Here is a 17,936-nt window from a genome sequence, read left to right as displayed (position 1 = left end):
AAGGTGCTGAAAAAATATAAGAAAGATTTCTTTTGCAAACAGAGTGGTAGACAGTTGGAACAAGCTAAGCGAGGTGGTGGTGGAAGCCAAAACCGTCAGTAGTTTCAAAGTGTTATACGACAAAGAGTACTGGGAAGACAGGACACCACGAGCATAGCTCTCATCCTGTAATTACACAGCTAATTACATAACTTACAACAGTGAGAATACTAACAATGCTCATCCTATCTCTTGCACGCATCACCTGATGTCTGCACGAGTTCAATAATTTTGCTCCACATTACCTTTCGCTAAATATTATGGTACAGTACTTAACAGAATTATATTATTCTTATGATCCACTGTAAAGGAGATATGACAAATGTGTAAAGCTTTTTAGTAAACATAATGAGCATTTTTTGGTCCAACTTGTATCATCATAAAAGTTTTGGCCAAATATTGTTCAAAGAAAGTTTTTACTTTAAAACGGTGATTAGACATAATACGTGAAACCTTAAATGAAGTTTCCAAAGTAAATGACTAGTACAATTTTCACTCACTGCCACAAGGCTCCTATAAAATTAACTCCATTCACACAAATCAAAAATTAAAAAGTTATACTGTGATAGACACAATGTGTTTTATTGTCACAATCAAGAAAGCAATATAGTAAAGCCTCTAAAATTTTTGCGTTCATAATCTAAGTTGATGAATGTCCAGTACATGAATTGCTTTTTAGTCTTGGCCATGTCAATAAATATTATTTCTTGCTAATAAGAAGAAACTTTTTAAAGTGTCTTTTTAAGGTAAATTTTCTTAACTATACTATGATAGATATCCATGAGCAACAGAACAAACACCACTAGGCCCAGTGGTATTATCACACTAGTGTATACAAGAGAAAGATGAAATGGTTAAAACACCATTTACACTGGTCATAATGCACACTTATTCCATAGTAGCAGTGTCAAACAATGCCATTATAGACAGTGCATACAGTATTTTCTTTACCCTTGTCAAACTAGAGATTTAAAACTTGTTGGAAAGTGTGTTAAAATATAATAATATGCTATAGATGATGCCCAGTACAATGTTTAAGAGTAGCATGTCACTGCAAAGACATCCTGAGTCAAGACACAATGAAGGTTAACTCCATAAAAAGGCCTCGACACCTAACGATACTTTACCGAGTGCAATGACACAGAAGGAATAGCATGAACAGGTGCCCAATTTTGATCCATAAGTAAAAGATTTGCAGTATTGAGGTAAGCATGTCTGTATTTTGGATTTTCCAGTAAATTTACCATCACCTTGCTAAAAGGATGCCTTTTAAAGGCATAGTTTCAGGCACAACAATTTAAAAGGTCTGCCTATGACATGCCGAGATCATGTCCACCTTTATGATAATTGATGCTTCACTCCCTGATTAAGCAGAATTGAATGAATAAAATCTACGGCAATTTTGCCAAAATGAATTACGGTTCAGCAGCTGCTTCAAGGCTCAAAGTGAAAATCTATGACGAGATGAACACACTGTATATCCAGTGCAAGTTACCTTAAGACTAGTACATCATCCAAGGAAGTATTATAAAATGGTAATTCAAAGAAGATATGGTTGACATCAACATGAATACAAATGCAAAAAATAAATCCTTATTAAGAAATTAAAAACTTTAATTTAAGTTTTACTTAAAAAAAATCCACTAAAAATATAACTTATTGTTTGGTATTATGTGAAAAATTTCAGAAGCTTTACTACACTGCAATAAAAATATCACAACACAAAAATGTTTCAGCGAAACAGTGCTCAACATTAGTGGAATTTCCATAACTAATTTAATGAGCGCCAATTCACTTATAACCATAGTTCCATAAATTATGTTTTGATCACAATTATAAGTTAGTATCAGGTGCTGTATCCAGCATGTTTATTGTTTCATAAATCATATTTTCAGCCAGAATACTGCTGTACTAAAAGATATTTATTCCTTTTGGAACAGTTTTGGAAAGTGTCATTACACCATTCTTTAAAAAAAAAAAAAAAAATACTTACCATTCTTCAGGAATTTTGCACTGCATAACATTCATATAGGCTCTTTCCAACAATATTACATTAACTACATTAACCAAATCAGCTTATGTAATTCTTGTTAAAACTCAAAATCTATCTCTGTAACCGACACTTTACTAAACTGATCATTACCTCACACAATACAATTCAAGTATCTTGACTTTCCAAAAGCAGCCGACTGCATACCAAAACACCGGTTTAATTATTTTCAGTTCTTCACAATACACTATTACACTAACTGGTCTGATGACCATTTAGTCTGTTAGCATATCTATGTACAACATAAAGGAAAAAGAACATGAAAATCAACACTATTTTATCATATTCAGTACATAAATTATCCCTTATACCATACAGTATTATCATTCTCTCTCTCAATTATGGATTTCTATAAAACTCTCTAAAAGCCTATTTTACTTATGTATCAAATGCTAATTGCAAGCCAAGTTTTTACAATGCTCTAATTATCTAACTTTAACTTGTGCTCATCAGGACAGTATGAATGAAGTTGATAGCAAAATTAAACGACATTAATGTTGTGTTCAACGACGACAAGTATTTCATTTACATAATTTATGAATCAATGTTCCTAATTTTGTATTAAATTTTTAAAATTCTGCCTTGTGAATCTCGTTCGGTCCCAATACCTCTTTTGTTAAATAAGCTTAACGTTCCCCTTATCTTATAAACTGGTTTCTGCCACTCATACTAAATCATGTTTTAGTATCCTCTATCTCATTTGCACAAAACCAGTTGATGGAGAACTTTCCTGGTGGTGTGTCAAGAAGCAGTGCTGGAAGGATTATTTGCAGTGGTAGATGACTGGTTAAGGGGGCATGGTTTATCATCTGGATGCCCAACACATGCCACAACTGGAACATGACCAGAGTCCCACATTCCTGGGCCACAGAGCTCACAGAGTCCCACCAGCGTGCAAGGCAAGTGGCTCATACTGCGATACTGATGTAGAAGTCCTCGAGCCTGTGAATAAACCAATAGAGCTATGTGACAACTAGAAGTACACACTTCCATCACACGACTAACGCTTTAAAGCTTAAGAGCCAGATATTTCTTGGCCAAAATGAAGAGTGGAAGGCACCTTTCCTGATATCCACAAATCCTATTTTTGCCACTGACTTTACTCCATTATACTATTCCTCTATATCCTGTGTGAAAACTATGATACCTGGTTGATACCTGGTTGATGGGGTTCTGGGAGTTCTTCTACTCCCCAAGCCCGGCCCGAGGCCAGGCTTGACTTGTGAGAGTTTGGTCCACTAGGCTGTTGTTAGGAGCGGCCCGCAGGCCCACATACCCACCACAGCCCGGTTGGTCCGGCACTCCTTGGAGGAATAAATCTAGTTTCCTCTTGAAGATGTCCACGGTTGTTCCGGCAATATTTCTTATGCTCGCTGAGAGGGTGTTGAACAACCGTGGACCTCTGATGAGCCTCTGATAATGCCGTGGACCTCTGATGAAAATACATCCCCTGTCTATACACTGCCTGTTCTCTTAAATAGCCACTCTATAAAAAAAATCCAACCACACAACCTAACCAGAAAGGTATGAACCCAAGCAACCAACCTAACCTATCATGCCTGTTGTATAGAAAATGTAGATATTTGTATTTGTAACATTGGTTGCCATAATGTATGTACAAACTGCAACCTATTATTTGAGAGGAAAGGTTGCATTATAAAATATTATCATCAAAGAACATACATAAAATAGCATAACTCACTTTTTTCAGTGCCATCTGGCCATCCATATGATTGGCTAATGAGGTGAAATAAAGCAAGGTCTCGTCTGGTCGCAAATTCTGGTCCACAACATCATTTCCATACATGCTAACAATGGCAACCACCAGGAAGAGATGGAAATAATCTGTCTGATAGTTGCTCCAGCATGCCTCCCACATAGACAGGGCCTGATCCTCTGTGAATTCTCGCTTGAAGCAGCTACAGTAGGCCGGTGATGATGGGGTGAGCAAAGAAAAGAATACTAAATCATCATATGCAATAACCTTAGGGATGTAATATAACTCGTAAGTATTATTATTTATCAAATATTATGTTTATTGTCATTCTTATGTTACATTTAAAGCCAGACTAAAGGGAGTTTACTTAAATTCTTTTGCTGTAATTACTGATAATGGAAGTAAAAGTCATCCTCCTGTGGTAATTAGCCTGTATTTAGGTACCTTGAAAATGTTTCCAATTCATGTAATGTTCTACTAGATCCTCTCACTGACCTTCATAAATTGTGTGTGGACCCAGTATTGTATGTACTGTACTGCACTGCCATTTATTGGCAGCAGAATCAAATCTTACCCCAGGCGTCTGAATTAAGAACTACTAAAAAGGTCTCCCTCAAACCCTACACTTACACCTCTTGCCTATATGGGCTAAACACATGCAATATGGTTGGAACTAAGCACAATCATGAAATGTAAATTAGAACAAAAACAAAACAATAGTCCTCCCACAGAGCTGTAATTTCAACATTGCTAACACCATTTAGCTGATTTAAGAGCAATTCAGAAGAACCCATAAAGAGAGATGCACCCTTAACGTTCACCAAGTGAGTGAGTAATGTGGGTGGCTGGAAATATTCCAGGGTAACTTGGCTGACCATCTGATCTATTTTAGGATAACACAAGTCACTTAGTTGAACAGTTCTGCCCATATAACCTACTGCTGGGACCAGTCATGTAAGAATAAAAAGAGGTAATTATGGGGCTATTGTTGTGGTGGCAGTCAGTGAAAGTGTCCTAGCAGGGTATTCAGTAGTTAGCTAGGGCACTGCTTGGCATAGTTTCAGTAATGCTAAGTAGCAACTGAAAAGACCGAGTTTCATGAAAATGCACTTTATGGTTAAATTCTGGATTGAACCGAGTAATTCTCCAGCATCTCCCTAGCATCAGTATGAAACAGTGGGGGACAGTTTGAAAAATTTTCTGTTGAATGTCAACCCGGCATAACTGCACTAAATTTTAACCAGGGATCAGTACAACACTGGCTTAGGGAGCAACCGAGTAGGATATCTCAGAAACAGTATTTATTAAAGAAGAAATGTAGTGGAGGAAATAATACCACCCACTTGTGACACTGTGAAAGGGTATCTACCTTTTTTTTTCCAAAGGCAAAGCATTCAAATATTATAAAAAACAACTTGTCTGCTAACCAAAATGTCCCAGTAATATACATTTATAACAAAATGCCTTGATACAGGTACTGAATTTACCAGAAATCCTTTGTACCAGTGATTTCTACAGAGGTTCTTGAAATCCCATTTTTTCCAAACTTGATTTATGTTTTACCCAAATATTAAGTTCTTTTATCATTTACTCTCCACCTTATTAAGCTACCCTTCTCAGCCTATTCCAATTTCACCACCATTATATGTATTATTAATTGTCTTTAAAGCATGTAAATAAAAAAGTTGTCAAATAATAACATACAGGAGTATCCAACGATGACAGAAGAGCAGATCCATCCCATCTTGTTGTTTGGTCATGTGACTGAAGAAGCGTGGCGTCATTAGCCGTAATAACTCTCTCAAGTAACTCTGTAAAATGTTCGTGGTCAAGTCATTAACCTTGTACACAATTTGTTGCTCTAGGGAAAAACACAATTATATACATGTATTAAAATTAAAAGCCATATTGATTAGTATGGTATTAATAAGAATGCAAGATTAAAGTAAACAGAAGAAGGCCTATTTATGCATACACAAGCATACATACAAATAAATATACATATATATATAGAATAGCCATCATTTAATAATAATTTACCAAGTTCTTTTCCATGTCTTCATCCTTGGGTGATGTGACGAAGATGGTCTTACTCATAAGACCAGTGAAGCACCAAAATACGTCGGCTTCATTACGCACTTCAGCCAATATTGGAGCCAGAATATCTGACATTCCTTGTGTATACCTGCAAGAAAAAATAAAGTTAATGCAATGACTGGAAATATATATATAAATGTACTGTACACAGTATTGTATAATGAAAATAAACTCATTCATTGAAATTTAATCTGATAAAACCGAGATAATTCATAGACTAAAATCACGTATAAAATGAAAATAAGATTAGAAATAAATTCTTTCCTAAAAGCAAATTTAAAAGGCTCAGATAATTTGTTATGAAACGTGTTATAAAGAATATAGTAGTCAGCCTTGATATCTCTTCTAATTTTAGAAAAATAGTAAATGAATATAAATCAAGCATTGAAACACCCTGTTTTGTTGGCCTCCCAGTAGTTCCTTGAGCATAGTTCTCATACCACCAAGCATTACCTAATGAGAACCATCAGGCATCTACAGAAAGCCAGAACCAGAGTCTGGTTAACTCTATAGTGCAAGAGGAGCAAGAAATTGGAGATTGAAACAATAATACAAGTGACTACTTGTAGGAAATTTGGTACCCCTAGGTCAACATGACAAACACGTGTTGCCATGAGGTAAATACCCAAATGATGATATGTCTGCCACCATAGGCCTAGAGGAGTCTCAAGAGGCCTGGTGTGTTGGGCTATGGCTTGGTAGTATCACAGTTAAGTTTGAGGAGTTACCAATGTGTCTCTCCCTGAAGAAAAACTTACTTGGCAACATTTGCACGTAGTCTGAAAGGTATCAAGAAAATTTCTTGTAAACTCTAAACTTGCAAATCATTTAATCATTCTGGGTACACCTACCCCATGACTGGATTGTGTACAGCAAAGTTTAAAAGAATCCTCTTCATCTTGTCCAAGTTTGGGTTATCATTGCCAGCAAAGCAAGGGTTGGAGCGGTCTGTACGCACTACATCTTTCTCCACGGTGCATTGAACATTTCTCCTAAACCAGTCCAATTCTTCACCAGACATGTTTTCTCTCATTGTACTGAAAATGTATTAATAAATAAAAGTAAGTTTACTGCTGTATAAATGCAGCACATAGTACATTCAAATAAAGTAGCACTGAAATTACTACATCACAAACTGAAACCAACAAAAGTTATGTGCTGGAAACTCATCATCACTGTTACCCAATGTTGTGGGAAGGTATTTATCTGGAGAAAATTAGAGATCATTATTGGGAAACAAGTTTAAAAGGTGTTTTAAATGACATTACTTAAAAATAAATCTTGGAGCCAATTGTGAAACCCTCCAATTTTCTCAACTTACTGTTGTGCAGTGGTCTACTTTGTTGGCACACTTGGGGAAGACATGTGTGGGAATGAGAATATCTGAGGGATCACTCGGAAAGAATCTTTTTACAACAGTGAACACAATTTCCAAGATGAAGTTCCTCAGATCCTGCCTCAGACAGCTCCCATATTGAGTAAGGCAAAATGAGACAAAATAGACAGGGTATTTACTCAAGCTGGAGGCATGTAGAGGCAGGAAAATATGAAATTGGAGTGAAAGCAGGAAAACAAGTCAACATACCTAAGCACCCCACCATCTCGGAAAGAATTCATGTGGCTCAGAGAAACATATTGGTGTTCCTCCCCAGTTTATCAAGATAAACTGGGGAGGAGTCGGGCAGCAGATGTCATATTCAATGTCCAAAATACACAGGTCCAAATGTCAGAGCAGAACATGACAGAAAAGAAATCAGTGAGGATGTAGTATTTCACGAGATTAAGCATCCAAGAAGTCACTTTGTGATTAACTCGAATTAACGGTCCAGTGGTTAAGCTGGGACATATTTTATAACAAGGCACCATGGCCCATGAGTTCAAGTGCAGAGTAGCAGTGCAATGAGTACGAGTCAGCTTGACATACAGAGGCAATGCAGCTGCTGGACTGAGGGTATGATGAATGATCTAGCCTCCTAATCTGATACAAAAAACATGAGGCCCTCAATGAAAAACAGACACTTCATTCTTAGAAAGGAATGAAGGACAAGGCTAAAGCCGATCAAACTTATTGCCTGCAGGATGCCGAAAATGGTAGTGAAGCTTACCTACACAATGACTACTAGCTACACCCTTATTTGGGAAGGGGTATGATGCATTAAAAGCAATTACTAATTTTCTGTTATTTACCTTTGAATAATAATTATTTGTCATTTTATTTTGTTACTGTATTGTTTGAATATTTTAAAATCTATTTTCAATGCAAATTATCCAGATTCACAAGACACTTGGGAAACCCTAACTTATTATCCAAATCAGCTTCACATTTGATGATCCAGCTTCTGATACATTAGCATCTACTGTACAGTATAGCATATATCATGAGCAAAGTAAATAACCGAGGACAACAGGAGTACTTGATTTTGTAGTAGAGCTGATGTTTTTCCTCCATGATAGCTTGGCGCTGCTCAAATGAGGTACGAAAGTCATAATAGTGGAGAAGGAAGGGCCACACATTAGCTCTTAGTTCAGGTTCCACACCACCGAAGAAAATAGCTTGTCGAAGTGCAAGATCATCTTCTATTTGCCCTTCCTGCATGAAAAAGGAAAGAGATTTGTACATAACTTAGGTAAGAAAAAATACAATTAACTCAACCCATGCAAGATATGAAAGGAAATACAATTACTATAAATATTAAAATTATTATCATCATTATTATATTATTACTGTATCATAAAATGTTTAAATATATTCCTATAAATAACACTGTCTTTAATTCTAATCAACTTTATGTGTGGTTTGTCTTTGATAATTCTCACAAACATCTCTATTTCTACTACCATTCAAAGTAATTTCACAAAAGCCTTTATTTCTAGTAACTTTTCTAGCATGACTCACCTCATTAAAATAGGTGATCCAAGAATCAGGATCTAAGCACTTGTATTGCCCTTCTTCTGGATGAAGCTCGGATTCACTCACGTGTGGCCTTGAATACAGATCATCACCACATCAGAAGTTTGATACCTCATTAACACAATGTTTGGAGACCAAATGATATATACAATTATATAGTTCCACAAAATCATATAATTTTCTCTTGAAAAACCCACTTAAAAAAAAATGTATAATGAACCATACTATAAGATATTTTTATCCATAAAAAGAGTAGCAGTGAACTAATGAATACATTAATGGAACAAGATAGGAACAATTAATAATAAAATTATGTCAGGTTTACTAAATATTTAGGGTACCAAGTGTATATCCTTTGCATGCTCCCAGAGCCAAAGTCATGATAATCCACCCAGGACTTGTATCACCAACCAAACATCAGGAGAGTAGAAAATACCCCATTTAGGAAAATATGAAAGGACACAGGATGCACTCTGTAAGGCCTAAAAACCATTGCTAGTGGCCGGGAAACAGTCACATAGACAGTACTATATCTCCTAGTCATGTAAAAGTGCACAGTTGCATCTTTTTGTTGGCTATGTTACAAATTCTTCTTCTTACCTCCAACAAACTGTTATTTGGGGTTCCCCATATGTTGCTGTCTCAACTGAGATCACTCTCTGCTCAAATTATGATTCTGGTCTCTGAGTGGGATTTTAAGCATGTGATGATTTAGACTGAGCACAGAGCACCAGACAGTGAACATCTTCACTCCATAAATTTAGACAACCAAGTGACATTTCTCGGCTCAGTTGCCTGAGGAATGTTGGTTCATGGCGCTGTTGTGATGACAAGTATCACAAACTTGTAGCAGTTAGGGAAAAATGTTATGTACTAACTAGTAGTCAGAAGTGATACTGAACTTAATTTCCCTTTGCTTTCCTAATTATTGCTTACAGAAGGTGTCAAGGTTAATCTCTATCTTGTCTTACAGTGAGATGATGTTGAGTTAGACTTGCTATTGTCTCCTTTCCCTAATCATGTGATAAGACCGTTTTAAAAGTTCCTAGCCATGGCATGGGAGTGATGTTGACAAGATCCTAGCAGGTGACAGAAGTCATGGTTAGACCATGTTGGCTGGTGCAAACAGCATTCAAGTGGCCTTAGCTCAAAAACTGTCTTTATAAAAAAACCTTTACCCGAATTTTACACTGGGTTTGGGAATACAGTAATTATCTGCAGACAAGGAGTCATAATAATGTGGCTGAAATATGTCGACCAAACCACACACTAGAAAGTGAAGGGATGACGATGTTTCGGTCCGTCCTTTACCATTCACAATCGACTTGAGAATGGTACAGGATGGACCGAAACGTTGTCGTCCCTTCACTTTCTAGTATGTGGTTTGGTCAACAGTAATTATCTTTTAACATACATCAAAGTAACTGTTTTATGAAAAGTTAATAAATGGAAAAAAACTACATATGATTTGTTTTATAAATTACATCATCTCATACTCACTAAAGCAAAGAAAAGAGTGGCAGCTCACCATGCATGTCTAGCAATAGTCATGTCTGTTGGATGACATAATATACTTCAATGTAAGAGGGCAAATAATAAATGTGTGCGTGCGAGACAAATCTATTTATTAGCGGTAGGTGTAATAAGGTAATGAACGGCATATCCATATGTTTTGGAAATATGGAGATATGCTAGAGGATTTATGCTAATAAAAGCTATGAATAAATGAGTGTGATCAGAGAAGTTGAAAGGAAATCAAGGTTCATAGAGTTAGGTTCCAGTGAAAACACAGGACGATGGAGAAAATATAAAGATCTATTTAGAGGGAGCACCAAGGAGGAATTTGTTTCAGGTTAACCTCTCAAGGAGAGTTGCCAAACGTGACGTCAGAGATATAAATTTATCGATGATCCACAAGTCAACCGTTTTTAAAACAAGAGTAATACCATATCTGCACGCTGAAATTACAAGAATCTGATATATCAATGTGAAAATATTGAAGGTGTACAAACGACCGAGCCTAAATATCTGAACCCCTCAAACAGACACACACACACACACACACACACACTACTGACTGGACCAAGACAGGTTAAATGTATCTCAACCTGAACTACTACTTGGCTTACATGGAGTTTGGAAGGAGCCATCCATGCAGCTTCAATATTTCCTCATGTAATATATTTTAACTAGACATTAAATTTGCCAATTTCTCCAAATCCCTTCATTCAAAAATAAAAAGTACACTATTATTGACAATGCTTACATGCAGACAAGAAACTGCTTAAGTGCTGCATCTGGTGTTGAGCACTCTTCATCCCTGGGTTTGACTAAAAAGTTCCAGTCCTCAAATACCGCTGCCAGCTTGTCTAGACCTCCATAATGAAAGTGAAAGATCTTGTATTGGCTCTCCCGGCTTGCAATTACCAGTTGGCCACATGTATGATCTTGGTCGCTGAAGAAAAGTCGAAGAGACTTGCTCTGTCCTAAGAAGTATAATTCATATGTAAATACAGGTATTGTATTATGATATGTTCAGAACAAAATTTAACAATTAATAAAATAATGATAACTATTGAAATAAGGAAGCAAACCAAAACTAGTACAGTACAGTGTAACTTATTTACAGTACAGTACAGTATAACTTATTAGCTGTATGTGCATTTTTCATGCTGTTGAGACCAAGCAGAATCTTACCAAAATATTCTAACTTGGTGGGTATTCCATAAGTTGTGCATTGTAAAGCAGCCACAACCCCTTTTTCCTCTTTCTATTACCACAAAATATGATTTTCCAAGGCTGCAATCCACAACAGTTGCCCAACTCCCAGGAACCTATTACTACTAGGTGAACAGAGCCATTAGGCAAAAGAAAATATCCCCAAACATCTCCATCATATCCAACAACCCCATTACTGCAAAGTAATAGAGATTCTTCTCCCCCCCCCCCCCTTTACCAAATTAACATGTAATTATTCAACTTTATTTTTAATAGTAACCTTTAAACACAGCAAGTTTCCTACATTTCATCATTATCTATGACATTTCCGCTTAAGTAAAAGCCTGCGAGTGCACAAGAATCCTTTCCAACGCAAAATTGTTACTCTACCTCGGACTTTTGATTGTAATTGCCTTTATATTTCAACTGTACAATTGTGTTTGTAGAATATAATATGAAGCCTGACATAAATAAAAATGTATCACCTTTAAATATCTACCAGCTTACACGGTGTGCAACAGCAAACACTACCAAATTCAATGAACATATAACAAAATATTTATATGTTCAAATTCTCAATCTTCTGTTTACTTAATTAGGTTTTGCTCCTTTATTCTGGACACATTCATTTATTCTTAAAATCTGTATTCAGGTTTTCATTTTCCATGCAGATTACAAAAGATATACTGTATAGACAAACATACTACTGTATATTTATTTAAGCATTACATGTACAAGCATCTACTGTATTTTGAAATGTCATTAATTATACCAATATCAACCAAATATTTTACAACATCTCCATTTATGAAAATAAATTTGGTAAATGACAGCTAAATAGATAAGATATATTGTGCTACTCACTGACATCAATGCTGAAAATACCACACTTGTGTTCTCTTCTAACAGGAGAAGAGCCTCCATCAACAGGAGTTGGGCAGAAGGAGGATAAAGATGAATCTGGGAAAGCTAAGTTGGCAGAATAGGCCATAGATTCTGCACTTCTTTCAAACCAGTATTGTTCTCCTGAGGGTGGCAAAGGAAATTTCAACAAAATGTCAGACACACACACATGCACAGAAATTTCCTTATTTTCAATGTAAAAGCCAAGAAATCTCATAAATGTTACGACTTGATAAGGGTACAAGATAGACCGAGACGTCATCACTCCTATTTAATTTCATCTGTGGATTGGGTTATTTATTTTCAGGCAGTTTAACTCATTCTATTCAAAAGGACACTTGTTGCTTTAATAATGCTTATTCCACACAATACAAAATGTATCAATAATACAGTACAAACTGTAATCTCTTCAAGTGTAGTAAACTTTTTAATTTATTGGGAAAAAAGTGAGCTTAGGCAATCTAAGCAACTCTAGAATAATCAAACATATGGCATTGAAACACATGGTAACAATCAACAATACATGTTCTCTAATAAACTAGAAGGTAGTCAGTAATTTGTGAAAGAAAGCTACAGCCAAGAGTTGAAGTTGAAGATGATGTTCAGAGAGCAAGGGTGGCAAGCAGTTATAGTTATGGTATTGGTGATACTGGTGCTTTACTCTAATTTTTTTATTAAGACATACTGAAAGTTACTTACCATTACCTGAAGAGAAGAAGTGAGGTGGAGGAGACAACTGGGGTTCAGGAGATGACTCCAAGCTATCTTCTCTTTCACTGGTGAGTTGTCCCAGAGAACTTGAACTTTGTATCGTCTCTGTGATGGTTAAACTTTCTCCAAGTTTATCCCCATCCGAGCTGCTGTCCGAAGAGGATATATATCTGCACTTTTTGCCTTCAATAACCTTATCAACATCCTCTTCTGTTTCTTCATGAGCAACAGATTCAAGAGGAGCAGATTCTGTATTTATCTTAGCTTCAATTAACTTATCTTTGTCAATTTTAACAACAGTGATTTCTGCAACTTCTTCTTCAACTGAAATTGCCTCATTCTGTCCACTTTCTGGTAGCTGCCACTCTTTCTGTAATTCCTGTGTACTTTGATTACACAGGTCATCATTACCCTCACTTGTAATTTCATTACTTTCCTTTGTATCATTAGTTACTTCATCAATCACTTCCTTTATTTCATTAACCATCTCTTGTGTTTCTTCCTTTGCTTCTTCACATTCTTCTTCAACATATTTCTGGTGAGCATCACTACTGCTTCCATCACTATTGGGGCTAGCTTCTCCCTTGGACTGTGTAACCTCACTGGCTGTATCCAAGGTGGAGATGCCAGAAGTAGACATTGTGGCAGCATCATCAACTGATGTCTTGATTAGAATAATAATAATATTATTATTATTATTGAAAAACAAAATACCTAGTCATTACATGCTAATACAGTATCATAGATAATAAAAGTTAACACAAGTTAAAATCTAGAGCTACTGAGAAGCCCATCTCAGAAAGAATATGCAAAACCCCAAATGAATACTGTATATGCAGAGTTAGTCTGTACAGATCAATATACAGTACAGATGAGTACATGTTTTCTGAATGCCTCTCAACCAACACTCTCCTAAAAACTTGTTGTGCCCATAATATCATTGTCATGGCTGAATTTTATTTTATATTTATTTTTTTTAACCAACCACAGAAATTAGTTGTAACCAAGTATTTTTTTTAATGGTGCACACATCCACAAAAATCCTTAAAAACTTAATCTGAGCAATATTAACAGATAACATTCATACCCATTATTTCCCTACTCTATCAGCAAATTTAACTTTTTTTTTTTTATTTAATGATTATCTACCAGGAGAACTTGACTAACGTTTTCACTTGCATGTACTTTTATTTTTCAAAGGCAGCACCATAACTTTAGGTTATAAATTGTACAACTCAAAATGAAAACCAACCATACAATTATATTTCAGTCATGCACAATAGCTTCCCCATAGTATCAAGTACTTCTTTTAATATTGTGCCTATCTGCACAAATCTTTAAAAACTTAATGAAATAACATTCATACCCTTTTCCCATGCTTTATGAGCAAAGTTTTCAGGTTGAACACTTTGTGTTTATTAATTAAGTTTGGCTTGGTAAACACCGGGTCCAGGACCTGTGCCACCAGGCTAACTATACCCCTCCCTCTGGCCATACCTCCCTGATGCTTACAGTAATCTCACAACCTTATCACAAAATTTATTTAGATCTGCTCTTACAACTTTATCTGCAATTTTAGTCAGACTGCCCCAAAGCAGAGAAACTGACATTTCTGTGTAAGTCATATCCAGAAAGCATGTTTTCACCTATACTAGAAAAATACTGCTTATTCATTGGAATTGATGGCCAATTTTGCTGAAAAAGATATACCGTAAATGGAACAAAGTTGGAACTGTGTTTATATTCTGTGGACTTTACAAAATGTCTGCTATACAAACAAGAGCAGAGGAATAACTTTTTTAGGTTAGACTGAATATTATATACAGGCCATCTGTTCAACAGCAATAAGTTGATTTTTAATAATCAGGGAAATAACTTTGATTCAAAATTTTAGAAAGAATTGTGCTGTTTACATACCTTTCTTAATGTTCCACTGCTATCATGTAATACCAAAGACGAGACAGACAATGATTCAGAGTCTGATGTTGGGTATGGAGAATTACTGCGGCTGCTTCCGTCCGTGCTGATAATAAATAGAAGAAGTTGTATACAGAGTATTATAGTGTAAGACCTTAAGGTAGCTTTCATGATATGAGAAATCAACTGGCCTACTTACTTTATTTGAGATACAAGTTCATGGTTCCGACGAAGGCGCTCATTGGGTATCCAGTTCAGGTGTAGTGTGGTTCCAAAAGTCATATCTGCTTGGCACTTAATAACCAAATAGCCGGGATGATGCACCCTTTCCCCATCTCCACGGTAACGTGATGGTGGGTGGACACAAACATTGTTCTTGCCTAACAAAGAAAGGTTAATGGCTTAGACAGTATAATAATAGATTTTAGAGTACAAATAACGTACAAATTTTATGTTACTTAATATCAATCTGAAAACACGTGCGTTTTCTAATAACTGAAAACTATTTTGTGACTTGACTTACAGAAAACAATATCTCCATCTTCATAGGCTGGCTTGGAAGTATCAGAGTATGAAATACCCAAGAAGCTTGATGCTCGTCGCAGGATACCGTTGAACGACATCGTGACTGGCAAAAGTAACCTTGCGGAGACACCCAACTAAGTGCTTATAGCTTCCTTATCTTTAACACCATCTTGAAAACTGTAATAAATGAACATTGTACATGAATATGCATTTCTTGAATTTCTCTATACTTTCCTATTCAATTGCATTTATTAAATCTCATTACATACTTTTAAAGTAACATTTTGGCATTGGTTTTCTATTAATTTTAAATTATCCTTTACCTTATATTACAATACCAAGTACAGTAATGTATACTTTTGTTAGACATTTTTTTGGACACAATATGCTTGGTCACAGTGAACCTCTTTAGAGTGGCATCAAGCATAGCAACAACACAGTACTGTAATTAACAAATATAGTAGTGGGGGAAAAGACAAGGATGGATGGATGGATTACTATTGTTTTGTTGTTCAAATGCATTTAATGCAAATGATCTAGAAAGAACAATTGAATGGAACTAATTAGGGTATACAAGAAGAATGCTTGATGCTGGGATATATGTAAACACTTACATAAATTAAGGAAATATGAAAAAGAACTGAAAGAAAAGGTTAAAAAAGGTGTTGCATGTGTGAGTGTGTGTGCAGGGAAAGTAGTAGTGGCCCTTTTGTTATCCCTACGGTCAATTTGGGGAGTTATTTGGCTCTTTGGACTTTTGTCTATTGCATTTTTCTGTATAAATAATAAATAAATAATAAATGATTTGTGTATGATCATGTATGAAACCATTTGTGCATCCCCAACCCAGGCCTCAGTTGGAGGTGCACAAATTTTGGGGGGTCCATGTGGCCCCCAAAGATTAGTGGCAACATATGTGATATTAATATCTAGTACAGTACCTACAAACTAAAACTATATCTTCTGTAGTAATAATTACAACTTAAAATTTGCTATTAACAACAGACCATCAACTGTTATTCAGTGCACCACTGTATATACAATAGTCCTAGAGTACAGTTCTGTGGTACTGTCACACCACCTAGTAGTAGCAGTACGTGAAGCTGTGGCATTATTGCAGTATGCAAGAGTTGGGTTACAGTCCTCTCTTAATACTGAAGCAGCCGAGTGTAATTATATGGTACTAGCACAGCTGAGTGTAATTATATGGTACTAGCACAGCTGAGAGTATAATTATATGGCACTAGTATAGCTGAGAGTATAATTGTGTGACACTAGCACAACAGCCGAGTGTAAAATTCTATTCTACTATTGCAGCAGTTTGGACAGCCTTGCAGTACTATCACAGCCACAGGTATTAAGTGGCATCACTGCAACAGCTATGAGTACAGTCCTGTGGTAGTACAGCAGCAGCCAAGAGTACAGTACTGTGGCTGTAAAACAGCAGCAGCTGAGAGTACAGTATTGGGGCAGCAGCCGAGAGTACAGTACTGTGGCAGCAGCCGAGAGTACAGTACTGTGGCAGTACAACAGCAGCAGCTGAGAGTACAGTACTGTGACACAACAACAGCAGCAGCTGAGAGTACAGTACTGGGACACAACAACAGCAGCAGCTGAGAGTACAGTACTGTGGCAGCAGCCGAGAGTACAGTACTGTGACACAACAACAGCAGCAGCTGAGAGTACCGTACTGGGACACAACAACAGCAGCAGCTGAGAGTACAGTACTGGGACACAACAACAGCAGCAGCTGAGAGTACAGTACTGTGGCAGCAGCCGAGAGTACAGTACTGTGACACAACAACAGCAGCAGCTGAGAGTACCGTACTGGGACACAACAACAGCAGCAGCTGAGAGTACAGTACTGGGACACAACAACAGCAGCTGAGAGTACAGTACTGGGACACAACAACAACAGCAGCTGAGAGTACAGTACTGGGACACAACAACAACAGCAGCTGAGAGTACAGTACCGTGGCGGTACAGCAGCAGCAGCAGCTGAGAGAGTACAGTACTGGGACACAGCAGGTAAGTGTTGTCCTTGGCTCACGTCACTACGCGCGAGGCGCACAATTGCCAGATCAACAACACAGCTGTGGAGCCAAACATCACTTCTAAACTGACCCAAAACTTGCCCAATTTTTTTTTCTTATCGAGACTTGACTGGCCAATAAAGGCACATGTAAAAAAAGAACTTAAATCTCAAATAAAAAAGATACCATTATACATTTCGTAAAAAGAACCATTCTAGCAGATAATACAGCCTAAATTAATGCTACCTTGGTCGACGTGTATTATATCAGCATATACATTCAATATTTTTCTTAATTTTGTCAGGGACAGACAGC

At 36.6% G+C, this 17,936-nt stretch overlaps 1 protein-coding gene across 1 annotated transcript; it reads right to left on the bottom strand.

Annotated features, from left to right (window-relative positions):
- Nucleotides 1-2,643: 2,643 nt before the first annotated feature.
- Nucleotides 2,644-17,693, bottom strand: LOC138355485 (TBC1 domain family member 16-like). The gene is made up of 14 exons (XM_069310621.1): nucleotides 17,562-17,693; nucleotides 15,587-15,765; nucleotides 15,263-15,443; nucleotides 15,064-15,169; nucleotides 13,135-13,810; nucleotides 12,397-12,558; nucleotides 11,081-11,300; nucleotides 8,800-8,887; nucleotides 8,318-8,493; nucleotides 6,755-6,940; nucleotides 5,847-5,991; nucleotides 5,511-5,617; nucleotides 3,792-4,008; nucleotides 2,644-3,031 (listed from the first exon to the last, which is right to left on the bottom strand). Exons 2-14 carry the CDS (start codon nucleotides 15,684-15,686, stop codon nucleotides 2,831-2,833), a joined length of 2,565 nt encoding a protein of 854 aa, XP_069166722.1. The 5' UTR covers nucleotides 15,687-15,765; nucleotides 17,562-17,693; the 3' UTR covers nucleotides 2,644-2,830.
- Nucleotides 17,694-17,936: the final 243 nt, after the last annotated feature.

The sequence above is a fragment of the Procambarus clarkii genome, chromosome 67 (genome assembly GCF_040958095.1).
Source record: "Procambarus clarkii isolate CNS0578487 chromosome 67, FALCON_Pclarkii_2.0, whole genome shotgun sequence".
Taxonomy (NCBI): domain Eukaryota; kingdom Metazoa; phylum Arthropoda; class Malacostraca; order Decapoda; family Cambaridae; genus Procambarus; species Procambarus clarkii.
Note: the sequence above shows the minus strand (reverse complement) of the source record. Positions and strands in the feature narration are given on the sequence as shown.

Coding starts and splice junctions, on each gene's coding strand:
- LOC138355485 (XM_069310621.1), bottom strand. CDS start 15,686: ATGTCGTTCAACGGTATCCTGCGACGAGCATCAAGCTTCTTGGGTATT. Junction 12,559..13,134: donor CTTCTTCTCTTCAGGTAATG/GTAAGTAACTTT, acceptor TGCCACCCTCAG/GAGAACAATACTGGTTTGAA. Junction 4,009..5,510: donor TGTCATCGTTGGATACTCCT/GTATGTTATTAT, acceptor GGCCTACTGTAG/CTGCTTCAAGCGAGAATTCA.